This window comes from Podarcis melisellensis (assembly GCF_964234715.1).
Source record: "Podarcis melisellensis genome assembly, chromosome: 9".
Lineage (NCBI taxonomy): Eukaryota > Metazoa > Chordata > Lepidosauria > Squamata > Lacertidae > Podarcis > Podarcis melisellensis.
This window is the reverse complement of record NC_138541.1, coordinates 632,224-644,509: the sequence shown is the minus strand read 5'-3', so window position 1 is coordinate 644,509 and position 12,286 is coordinate 632,224. Positions and strand designations below refer to the sequence as shown.

The window sequence follows — 12,286 nt, the reverse complement described above, 5'->3', positions numbered from 1 at the left end:
GCTCTGCCAAGGGAGTGAGGCTGCAGCGCCTTCAAGAGCACAGAAAAGGGGCTATTCAAATAGATGCCCCCTACGCCCCTCCAAATGCTCTCTCATTTCTTTTCTTCTTCTTCTTTTTGCAGCTTAAACTGGAGCAACCAAAGCTGCAAATCAATATATCTGGAACACTTCACTGAAGGCGTAACCATAGCAACACACCAAGGATCTGAGGATGCTCCTGTCTGGTAACAAGGAGGTTAGTCTATTTCAAGTTCACGATCATATTCATCTGAATGCGTCACCCACCACCCCACCCTTTCACCTGACTATCAGATAGCAAGGCAGCAGGTGAGACACGTGCCGGGACAGAGGTCAAAAGCTGCTCTAGAAGTACTTGATCACACTACTTCTATTCTTCAGAGTTCAAAATCTCTTACTTAAACTGCTGCTTTCTTTGGTATTCTCATGAGATATAGTGATTCTCTTGTTCATCGGTATTAGGCCCATATATTGGAATTAAACTCCTTCCATCATGCTTTGCCTTCTAATGTTTGACCCAAACAGCTTTCACAAACCAAAGGAAATAATATTTCCCCCCATCTAATTTAACAAGCTGGCTCCATCGCTCTGTAAGCATGAGATGCTCAGGAGCAAACGTCGCAACAAATGTTCCCAGCAGTCACTGTATATTTTAGGGACGCTCAAGAACCTGATCAAGGTTCCTTCTATTCCAAGATCCCGTTTCCAACAGAAGCCGGAAGGTTATCTATTTATTACATTTACATCTCACCATTCCCTCAGGGAGTTCAACATGGCATACATGGGTCTCCCCCTCCTCATTCAATGCCCATAACAAGGCCATGAGGTAGGTTAACCTGAGAGCCAGTGACTGGTCCAGTGTTGCCCAGGGAGCATCATGGCCGAGTGCGAATTCAAACTCTGGTCTCCCAGGTCCTAGTCCAGCGCACTAGCCACTACAGCCCACTGGCTCTCAGGTGCCCCAAGGGGAAGCCTGTCACAGATCATGAAAGCAACCTCCCCATAGTCAGCAGCAGCAGGCAGAGGGAGGGGAGGAAGATGAGGTCCTCCAGACATGATTCCCATTAGGGAGCATTTTCTCCACTTTTGGTCCAGATCTCACTAGAGGATCAGGACCAGCAGCAGAACCCAGCCAGGAGCAGCCCATGTTGCTACCAGAAGGAAGCCGCTCCAAGTGAGCTCTCCCAACCAGCAGCTTCAAGCCATCCACATCATGTCAGCTGCTCAGTCGCAGTCATGCCACAAAGGTCCTAAGAGTTCATCCTAGTCCATTGAAAGAAGCAGGCAGGTCCCAGCAAAGATGCAGCACTCTTGGCCCACACTGCACAATTCCTGCAGGGGCCAGCAAGGAAATAATAATAATAATAATAATAATAAGTATTATTATTATTTATATCCCACTGTCCCCAGCCAGAACCGGGCTCAGGGTGGCTAACATCAAAATATATAATACATTAAAATATAAATTCAGTAATCAACTGAAATACAGTGGACGCTCGGGTTGCGAATATGATTTGTGTGGGATGCACATTCACAACCCGCAGCGTTCGCAACTCGCAGTGGCGTCTCTGTGCACATGCTAATGCGCAACCGTTGAAACCTGGAAGTAACCCGTTCTGGTACTTCCGGGTTTTGGCGGTCTGTAACCCGAAAGAACGCAGCCTGAAGTGTCTGTCACCTGAGGTAGGACTGTACATCTTAAAATCAGATTAAAATCAAAATAAACTCAGATGGCTACCCACAAATTATAACTATAGGGTTAGGGACCTTAAGTACTCACCAGGCTCAGCTATTTGTATGAGTCGGTGAGGATAGATAGAGAGGCCACTTACATGCAAACTCTTATAAAAGGAGGGGGATCAGACTGGGCCCTGACCAAAGGCCTTGTGGAACAGCTCTGTCTTGCAGGCCCTGCGAAAAGATGCGAAGTCCCGCAGGGCCCTGGTCTCTTGTGACAGAGCGTTCCACCCGACTGGGGCCAGGGCCAAAAAGGCCCTGGCTCTGGTCGAGGCCAGTCTAACCTCCTTGAGGCCCAGGACCTCAAGATGTTATTGTTGGCGGATTGTAAGGCCCTCCGCGGGGCATACCAGGACATGTGGTCCTGTAGGTACGAGGGTCCCATGTTGTATAGGGCTTTAAAGGTTAAAACCAGCACCTTTAACCTGACCCTGTACTCCCCTGGGAGCCAGTGCAGTTGGTAAAGCACTGGATGAATGTGATCCTGCGGCGAGGACCCCATAAGGAGCCTCGCCGCGGCATTCTGCACCTGCTGGAGTTTCTGGGTCAGCTTCATGGGCAGCAAATGACAATAATCAAGGAACAGACAATAGTTTCTGAGCACCTCCTTGTAGTATTCTGCCCCTATGAGCTACAGGATGTATTTGGCACACGGCTTCTCAGTGTAGAACAACTGGGTGGAGCTGCTGAAGGAAAACTTTAAAGCGCACAGGAAGGGCTGCCCTCTATCACGTGAAGCAAGTCCTACAATTGCTGACTTGTCGCTGCACCGCAGATGCTAGCAGCCTCCCAGCGAAAGCTCAGTCGCCTGCGTCTTTGTCATGCTAGCTGATCTGCTGCCAAAGAAAAGCCTTTGGCCAAAAAAGCCTGTTCACTGACATACACCCATTCATCAAGAAAATGCATGTGTATCTGAAGAATGAGTGTATCTGAAGAAGTGTGCATGCACACGAAAGCAGCTCATACCAATAACAAACTTAGTTGGTCTCTAAGGTGCTACTGGAAGGAATTTTTTTTTGTTTGTTTCAATCAAAAAAAAAGTCATCCTTGGTGGAATCTGCCTCTTTCCAACACCCTGTAATTCTTTAGACTCCCCAGTTTTGAATAGAGTTCTTTGAGCAGGGTGTTCGAAGACCATCATGTGCTGACAAAAAATGTGAGGAAAGAGTTTGCTTGACTGTTCAGTTAAAAATTGAGGGCGGGAAACTAGCACTTGGGGAGGGGGGCGTGCAACAAAACCTGCCATCCAAACAAACGCCCACCTTTAAAATGTTAAGAATAGAGCAAATGAGCTGAGACGTTGCAGACACGAGTGATATTCTTTTAAAAATCAGATCCCCCCCCCCCCCAGGGATATGCACTGTGTTTCATTATTCTAATTTTGTTCCGCCTGTGTAGATTCTATCATCACAGTGAAGCATGGGAAGAAACACCCAAGTCCAGCCCGCAATGCAAACATCTCCTGCCGGAGCCCAGACTGCTTGAAGGTCAACAGGCCCACCAGGAAGGAGGAAATGGTGAGTGAAGCGAAGCCTGCAGCCCAAGATTTCCTCCCCACATAGCAAGTGGGGCTTGAAAGGAAGAGGCTGCAGGGAAAGGTCTGCAGGAACCTCAGGAAAGAGAGGCAGTGGGAAAGGGGTTCTGAATGCAGGATAGATCCATTGGCTCCAGTGAGCCAGAATGACAGCAAGAAGAAAGTCGCCCTCAAGAGCCCTCTGGGAACTGGTCCAGTCCTCTTCTAAGGCCAGCCAGATGGGCGGGGTATAAATAATAAATATTATTATTTTTATTATTATTACCCCCTGCAAGGGCCAGATTGAGGTTTGATGAGGCCCTCAGCTACTGAAGGTAATGGGACCCTTTCTATGTCCAGCTGTCCTTTGTCCAAAACAAATTGCTGCAGTTTTTTGTGTTGAATAGATGCTATATGGTAATTTAGGAATTTGCAATCACAAAATATGTATTTAATCAAAGTAATTGTTGAACTGAAATATAATTAAGAAGAAGTATATTAATAGTGAAATACATTTTCTTTTCCTTTAATTTTTTGGGGGGCCCAAAGAAAGCTATAGCTTGTTTAGCTTTTATGTAAATCCAGCACTGTGGCCCCTGCCTCTTGTGGGAAGGAGTTCCGTAGCTCCAGGCTGCGCTGTGTGAAGGAGGACTTTCGTCTCCCTGTCCTGAATCACTTTGTCGGATGCCCTCGAGTTCGAGAGAAGGAAAGCTTTCCCGCCAGGTCCACTTTCTTCCTGCTCTGCGTCCCTTCATAAATTTCTATTGCCCACCCCTGGCCTTCCCCGCATTTTCCTTGAACCAAAAAGCCCGTCCCCACCGAGATGCCTTGATGGCCCTGTTGAGTTGGGCGGGGGGGGGGGGTTGATTTTTTAAAATAATAGATTTATTAGGTTTTCCATTTTATAATATTAAATACATCTTTATGGAACTCTTTCCTTATTTGCTCACGCGAGCTGTCGACTTCCCTCCATCCTGCCTCAGGGTTTTTTATAATTCCAATTTCACCTCATAGCATTTGTACCTTTTCCAATTTACGTTGGGGTCCTTCATTTTATCACCTATTTTAAATCAGTGTGGGCCAAACTCGGCCCTCCTGCTGTTTTGGGACCCCTCCAGCCATAAGCATTCAACAGATAAAAAGCAAATAAAGTACCTGAAGAGAGCTTTCAAGCCACATAAAAACAGCTTTTTGACTTTTTAAAGTATTGTTAGCATCTGGAGAAGATACTTAACTACCGAAGCAGGGCCTTTTAATGTGACCAGCATATTATCTCTATTGGCTCCTAAAGTGTCACAGCTACAAAATTACAGCTTCCACGTCATACTTTTTTAAACACCCAAATCGGGCAGAAAGCCATCTAATTCAGATTTTAATTCTATCCTGATTTGTTTTGAAGAGGTGATTTAATTATTGTTTGATTTTATATCAATGTTTATATTTGAAGTTAGCCACCCTGAGCCCGGTCTCGGCTGGGATACAAATAAAAATCATTTATCATCATCATCATCATCATCATCATTATCCCTAGCTAACAGGGCAGGTGGTCAGGGATGATGGGAGTTGTAGTCCCCAAACATGGGGAGGGCCGAGTTGGGCCTTCCCTGTTCCAAATAAACGTAAAGAGGTAATAATTATGGGGGGGTGAGCCCCGGTGTGCCCCCCTCCGCTTCCCCCCCCGCCTCCTTGTTTGCTGCCTCCGCCCCGCGCCCCCTCCCCAGCCCCGCCAGGTCGCCCGGGGTCTCTCTCCCCCCCCCCCGCCTGGGCCTGTCCCCTCAGGACCCCCCCCGTGTTTTTCCCCCCCCCACTCACCGGCTCCCTCCTCTCTCCGCCGCGCCGGCCTCCGCCCTGTCAGCAAGGCCCCCGCCCGGGCTGCCCTCTCGCCGCCCCACCGCCGACTCCCACAACTTCCCACGGCAGGCGCCGCGCGGGCAGCTCCCCGCCCAGAAGGCCCCCTGGGCCCGCGCAGGCGCCTCCGGGGCCGGCGAAGCCGAGGGGGCGGGGCCTGGGCGCCTTCCGCCCGGCGAGGGGCGGGGCCTGCTGCTGCTCGGCCGCGTGGGCGGGAGGAGGAGGAGGAGGAGGAAGAGGGACTCGATCCTTCGGGCTCCGGGAGACGGGCGGATCGGCGGCAGGAGGGATCCAGCGGCAGGGTAAGGGCTCCGTCCGGGACCAGCCTCGCCTCGGATCGGGACCATAATTCCCTTATTACAGTATTCCCTTATTATTATTATTATTATTATTCCGAATAGGATTCCTCTTGAGAAAAGGGAAACGTTGACAGCTCTGCTCTCTTGGTCCCGGTCCCCATCGGCGCCCCCTTCCCCGCCCCGCCCGGGACAAGCCCACCAGGATCCCCCTTCTGCCCCCACCCCCAAAGCTTCCGCTTTCTCGCCCCCCCCCCCGGGATCCTGCCATTGTAATTGGTCAGTGTAAACTCTTTAGGATTTGCGGGTGTTTAATTTTACTGTTGACTACTGGATTCCAATGGATTGTTGAATCCTGCTTCATTTGATAATAATAATTTAATAATAATAATTTATTTAAGCCGCTCAGAGTGGCTGGGCTGGGTGAGGTATAAATACAGTGGTACCTCGGGTTATAGACACTTCAGCTTACAGACGCTTCAGGTTACAGACTCCGCTAACCCAGAAATAGTACCTCGAGTTAAGAACTTTGCTTCAGGGTGAGAACAGAAATCACGGTGCAGCGGCAGCCAGAGGCCCCATTAGCTAAAGTGGTGCTTCAGGTTAAAAACAGTTTCAGGTTAAGAACGGACCTCAAGAACGAATTAAGTACTTAACCCGAGGTACCAGTGTAAATAAAATGATGATGCTTATCCTGGGCGGTGGGGGGTCTGCATGGCAGCTTTGCCCACCCCAGCGGGAGAGAGGAGAGTCTGTCCAGTCACCTCTGGGCCGCTCTCCACCCTCCTTCCCAGGCCAAAGCAGAGATTCGGACCGACGCCTCGTTCCGGGTTTGGCCAATGATTCATAAAGGAGGAACTCATTCATGAAATCCCCCCCACACACACACATGCGCGCGCAGCTGTCGGAAGGCGGCCCAGAGCTCGAGAGAAACGAAAGTGCCCCTGTGCAAAAGTTTAAAAGGCACAAGGAGATAGGATAGTAATATATTAAGGATGGAATAACAAATCAAGCGAATAACGCAACAAAAACAAAAATAATAGCAGGTAAAGAAGATTGCACATGGAGAGGGAGGTGAAGGGATTAATTGAAATTGTTAAAGATTGGTACAGGATTTAAGAGATTTAAATTTTTATAAAGATTCTATAAGGAAAGCAGAAAGCAGCAAGAAACATCAAGTAAAGGTATCAGAGAGGAGATCAGTGTAAAGGAAAACATGAGACTTCTGGTTTGGTACATGCGATTTTATTTTGGAGTTGTTTATTGTAAAGAATATATATTATGTGAATAAAATAATAAAGGATTTGGAAAAAGGAAAAAAGAAAGTGCCCCTGTGAACGAGAAGAGCCAAAGGGCAGGAGGGCGTGAGTGACGTCACACCGGCATGACATTACGGCGTGACCTCACACCCCACCTGTGGGACCTGTCATCCTGCCAAGGGAGCAGCTCCACCCTGACTGGGAGCAGGGGAGGGGAGGAACCTCTCTCCTGCCCGCCTCTCCCTTGCCAACGCCTCTTCTCCTCCTCCTTTTCTTCTTCCAGGAGCTCCATGCCCAAGCGGAAAGAGGTGCAGGCGCTGCAGAGGCTCTGCCTGGAGAATGTGGCCGGGAACATGAGCTGCCTCTGGCTCAAGGATTACGCCGACAAATACCTGGACGAATACCACTTCCGCTACATCATGGGGCCCTTCAGCGAGCTGGGTGAGTGGGTGCGGAAGGGGGCAGCGCCCAGGAGCCCCCAGCGGGCAGCAGCACCGGTTGAAGTCTTGCCTCCCATATTGGCAGCCGGCAGGCAGTCTTAGGGTCGGAAGCCGCCCAGAGTGGCTGGAGAAACCCAGGCAGGTGTGCGGGCTATAAGTAATAAATTACAGTCATACCTCAGGTTACAGATGCTTCAGGTTGCGTTTTATTCGGGTTGCGGACCACCAAAACCCGGAAGTACTGGAACGGGTTACTTCTGGGTTTCAGCAGTCGTGCATGCGCAGAAGCGCTAAATCGCACTTTGTGCATGCGCAGAAGCCCCGAATTGCAACCCGCCGTGTGCAGATTGCGAACGCTGTGAGTCGCGAACGTGCATCCCGCATGGATCACGTTCACAACCCGAGTGTCTACTGTATTGTTGTCGTTGTGAGCACACAGCGGGGTGAGGGATAAGCGCACTCCAGATCCTTGGCTCTTGGCACCATCGCAGATTAACATCCTGGGTCTCTCCTCCCCCTTTCCCAGCTGGCTCTGTGGTCCAGGAGCTGCTCCAGCTGATGGGGCAGAGCGGGCGCCTGACCCGCCCCATGCTGCACCTGCTCCTGGTGCCGCACCTGACGCAGCTGAGCCTCAGCACCTGCCCCAAGCTGGTCACCAAGGCCATCACGGACATCATCACTGTGCGCTGCAAGGTAAGGGGGGCGCAGGGGGCGCTGTGCCAGGACGGAGATCCCTCAGGGAGGCACGTCTTCTGAGATACTGCTTCCGCTCCCTGGCCTCCTACCATGTGGCTTCTTTCAGGCGCTTGATGCGCTCGGATCGGGGCCATGGAACGCCCTCCCATGCGATGTCAAGGAGGCAGAGAAGTTTTAGGAGACATCTGAAGGCAGCCCTGTGTAGAGAAGCTTTTAATGTTGGATAATTTATCATGTTTTTAATCTGTTGGGAACTGCCCAGAGTGACTGGCTATTATTATTATTATTATTATTATTATTATTATTATTATTATTACCACATTGGCCTGAATATAAGCCTCACTTTTTTCCAAATTCCGACCATGAAAAGCTCGTGCGGCTTAAATTCACGGCCTTACAAAAATAGGCTTTTATGATATCGCGGCTGAAACAGACATATGGTAAAACGCAACGGGTGTGAGTGCCTGCAGAATTTTAAGGGAGTGGCTTATAGTCGGGTATTGTCTTTTCTTCTTTTTCCCCCTTGAACTTTAAAGGTGTGGCTTATATTTGGGTCTGGCTTATATTTGGGCCAACACAGTCATAATAATTAGTTTGCTCTGCTGGCAGCATGGCCATGTAATTATTGTGCCCCAGGATCCTTTAAAAAACAAAAATACTTATGCTTTTCAGGTTTATACATTTCACTAAATTTACAATCATTTTAGCATTTCAGATCTTGACTTCCCTCCCCCTCTTTCTGCGGTTCCTTAACTTTATTTTTAATATTTTCTGTGTATCTAAATTAACTTAATTTGCTCATTTATTCATCTACTTTACATATATACTCCTATCAAACTGCAGTTTTTTACAATAACCCTGCTAATTTTCTCATCTGTTTACAATTTATCGGTAAATGTTCAGTAAAGCATTTCCATTCTTTTGTAAAAAAAGTTTCTTGATTTCTTATTCTTCTGGTAAGTTTTGCCATTTCTGCGTATCCCAGAGGTTTTTGTATCCATTCTTCGTTTGCTTGGGCTTCTGCTTCTTTCCATTTTGGGGCAAGTAATGTTCTTGCTGCTGTGGTAGCATACAGGAATAAGTTTCTATATCGTTTCGGTAGTTCTGTCCCTATAATTCCTGGGCTCCCTTTGCCCTCCGTCCTACTCTCATTCTCGCTCCTTTTCCCGAGGCAGAACCTGTCCTCCCTGGATCTCCGCGGCTGCAGCCGGATCCCTGCCGACTCGCTGGTTGACCTGGCGGAAATCCTGCCCGGCCTCACGAAGCTGAACCTCTCAGGGACGCAGTGCAACACATCCGTCCTCTCGGCTGTGGGCTCATCCTGCCACCGGCTGCGCAAACTGGACATCTCCGCCTGCGCCCGACTTTCTGGGGCCTCCCTCCTGTACCTGGCCTATGACCCCATTGCGGGCACCTTCTGCTGCCCGGCCTTGCAGGTGCTGGCAGCGTCGGACCTCGAACCCGGCGCCTCCGGCCAGGACCTCCTCTGGGCCCTGGTCTTCCTGCTGCTGGCACTGCCCAGCCTGAAGTCCCTGGCCAGCAGCCTCGTCCCGGACGCAGTGTGCTTGGTCCACCACCAGGAGTTTGGCGGGGCCCAGATCCCCCCGGAGTTTCCCTCCCTGGAGGAGCTGGCGCGGCGGCACAGGGCACCCTCCTTCACAGGCGAGGGGAGTGCCAAGCTCACGCTGCCCCTCCGGGAGATGCTGGAGGTGAGCGAGGACTCCTTGCCTGCCATCTGTGCTGCGTGCCCCCACGTGGCGAGGGCCACAGTGATCCTCGAAGACGGCCCTGGCAAGGGCCAAAGCCCCCTGCTGTCCTGGCACCGCCTTGCCCACCTGACGCTGAGCTGCCAGGGGAGCAGGCACCTGGGGGAGCTGCTGCCCCTGGCCGCCGCCCAGGGCAGCCAGCTCCAGACCCTCTCACTGGGGGGCTTCTCCCTCGAAGACCCTCTCTCCTTCCCCACCCTGCTGAGCCGCTGCCCAAACCTCCGGGAGCTCAGTGCCTCCTTCTGTGCCCCGCAGCTGCCCGGCTGGCACTGGGAACCACTTGCAAACGGAGACGGAGGCTTGGATGTCAGCCTCGTTCCCCTTGACAAATTCCCTCGACTCTGTGCCTTTCGGCTCATCTTGGCCGCGTCCGACGCTCCTCTGCCTTCTCCGCACTCCGCGGTCCTGAGCGCCACCCTCCTGTCTCTGCTTAGGAATTCCCCGTGCCTGGAAACCCTGGAGCTGATCCACGTGCCTTTCCCCTTGGACGGGCTGTTTCAGAAGGCACTGGAGACCCCTGGCACCCCCCTGGCACACCTGCGCAAGGTCTCCCTGGCCCACAGCCAGGTGTCTGCCCAAACCGCCCACCTGCTGCTGTCTTCGGAGAATCAGCTCGGACACCTGGACTTGCAAGGCTGCCCAGACGTTACCCGGGGAGACCATGACCAGCTGCTCAGGAGGGTCCGCCGCGAATGCCTGGACCTGCTCGTCCTGTGGAGGTGAAAGTCTCTGCCCCGTTCAGCCTGCAATGGGGTGCCCCTTGCGCCGAGGCTCAGAGCGCAAAGTGAGTGTTAAGTTTGCAGAATACAAGCGCCATCTTTGTGCCCAGCAAACACCAGCAGAGCCGGGGGGGGGGGACAAGGTCCCTTGCTAGGGGTCAGCTGAGATGAAGTGAGGGCCAGAGTGAGGCCTCGGTGCTTGCAGGAAACAACATTGCACTTGGCAAGAGGCTGTGGAGAGCAGGGCAGCCAAAATCCCAGAAGACTCATGGAATTCTAGGGTTGGAATTTACCCCCAAGTAGGCTTTACCCCCAAGGGACGCGGGTGGCGCTGTGGGTTAAACCACTGAGCCTAGGACTTGCCGATCAGAAGGTCGGCGGTTCGAATCCCCGTGACGCGTTGAGCTCCCGTTGCTCGGTCCCTGCTCCTGCCAACCTAGCAGTTTGAAAGCACGTCCAAGTGCAAGTAGATCAATAGCTACCGCTCTGGCGGGAAGGGAAACGGCATTTCCGTGTGCTGCTCTGGTTCGCCAGAAGCGGCTTAGTCTTGCTGGCCACATGACCCGGAAGCTGTATGCTGGCTCCCTCGGCCAGTAAAGTGAGATGAGCGCTGCAACCCCAGAGTCGGCCACGACTGGACCCAATGGTCAGGGGTCCCTTTACCTTTACCTTAGACTTGCCAAGATGTATAAGACTGAATCAGATAATGCTGGAAATGCAAAGAGGAAACGTTCTTTCAAACGTGGTGGACTTGTTCAAGGGTAAAAGAGTATTGGGAAATGATCCATAATGAATTGAAAAAAATGTTTAAAAGTACTTTTGCCAAAAAAACCAGAGTCCTTCCTGTTGGAGATAATTCAGACTGACATTCCCAGGGGTCAAAAAAGGTTATTTATGTATGCCACTACTGCAACCCGTGTTTCGTTAGGCCAAAAATGGAAAACGACCAAGGTCCCATCCAAAGAACAATGGCAGCTTAACTTGACAGAATATGCACAACTTGCAGACCAAGAAGAACATACGAAGTTTGGGAAACGTTTATCAAATATATGGGAAATAATGATTGTGCCCAGCTGAAAACGCTGGCAGCAGCGTTTAGATAAATTCAACAGGGTAAACAAGTTTGAGAGATGCAGTAGTGGAATACTGAATGGCATAGTTTTTGTAAAATATGCAGGGATTTAGGATATGTAAAATGAACCATGGAAAGAGAAGAAGTCATTGATATCTTGAGGATGTGAAATGAGTATTTTAAATTGTAAAGCAGAAAATTTAATAAAATTTTTATACGGAAGGGACCCCTGAGGGACATCTAGTCCAACCCCCTGCAATGCAGGAATCTCGGCTCAAGGATCCTCAACAGGCGGACATCCAAGCTCTGCTTAAAAGACTCCCATGAGAAAGATTCTGCTGCAAAGCCTTTTACCTTCTCTGAGCAATTCTGAGCACAGACAGGGAGCCCAGGGAAGTTCCACTTCTGGGGTCAGTCCCAATACATAGCGGTCGCTGTGCAGAAAGGTCCTGCCCTGTGTGCCTTCAGCCTTTTCCCTTTCCCTGCATGTTCATTTCTGGGGGGGCTCAGCCACCTTGGGCTCCCCAGCGCCTTCCTTTCCACCTGCACTTTTGGGGACGGAGAGGCAGTGCGGTGCAGTGGTTAGAGCGTCAAACTGGGACCCCGGAGACCCGGGTTCCATTCACTCCTCTGCCATGAAACTCGCTGGGTGACCTTGGGGGTCAGTCACCAACCCTCCGCCTGACCTACCTCACGGGGTTGTTGTAAGGGCAATATGGGATGGGGAGGAGGGTGCAGGCCGCCTTGAGCTCTGCGGAGGGAAGACGGGATATAAAATGCAATAAATATTAAAAAGTATCCCTTTGACCCACCATGTAACAGCTGCAACTTAACACTGCAGTTAGAACAGAGGGGGGTGTCCTTTTAAACTGAAGGAGATTTAATACAGTTGTTTTGTCAATCCTTTAAATATTGCTGCTGT

The 12,286-nt window shown here is 50.8% G+C and overlaps 2 protein-coding genes across 2 annotated transcripts in view; one reads left to right on the top strand and one right to left on the bottom strand.

The window, feature by feature from the left end:
- DCTN1 (dynactin subunit 1) overlaps window positions 1–5,181 on the bottom strand; it is a 66,028-nt gene extending 60,847 nt beyond the window's left edge. The window contains exon 1 of the mRNA XM_081924782.1: window positions 5,081–5,181. The gene's annotated coding sequence lies outside the window, so the exon portion shown is untranslated. The remainder of the gene's footprint in view (window positions 1–5,080) is intronic.
- Window positions 2,064–11,702, top strand: LOC309377251 (uncharacterized protein; the record flags this gene model as incomplete). The annotated part of the gene is made up of 6 exons (XM_081924240.1): window positions 2,064–2,082; window positions 3,154–3,272; window positions 5,189–5,418; window positions 6,955–7,112; window positions 7,638–7,804; window positions 8,983–11,702. The coding sequence occupies 6 exons, from the start codon at window positions 2,064–2,066 to the stop codon at window positions 10,294–10,296; spliced, it is 2,007 nt and encodes a 668-aa protein (XP_081780366.1). The 3' UTR covers window positions 10,297–11,702.
- Window positions 11,703–12,286: the final 584 nt, after the last annotated feature.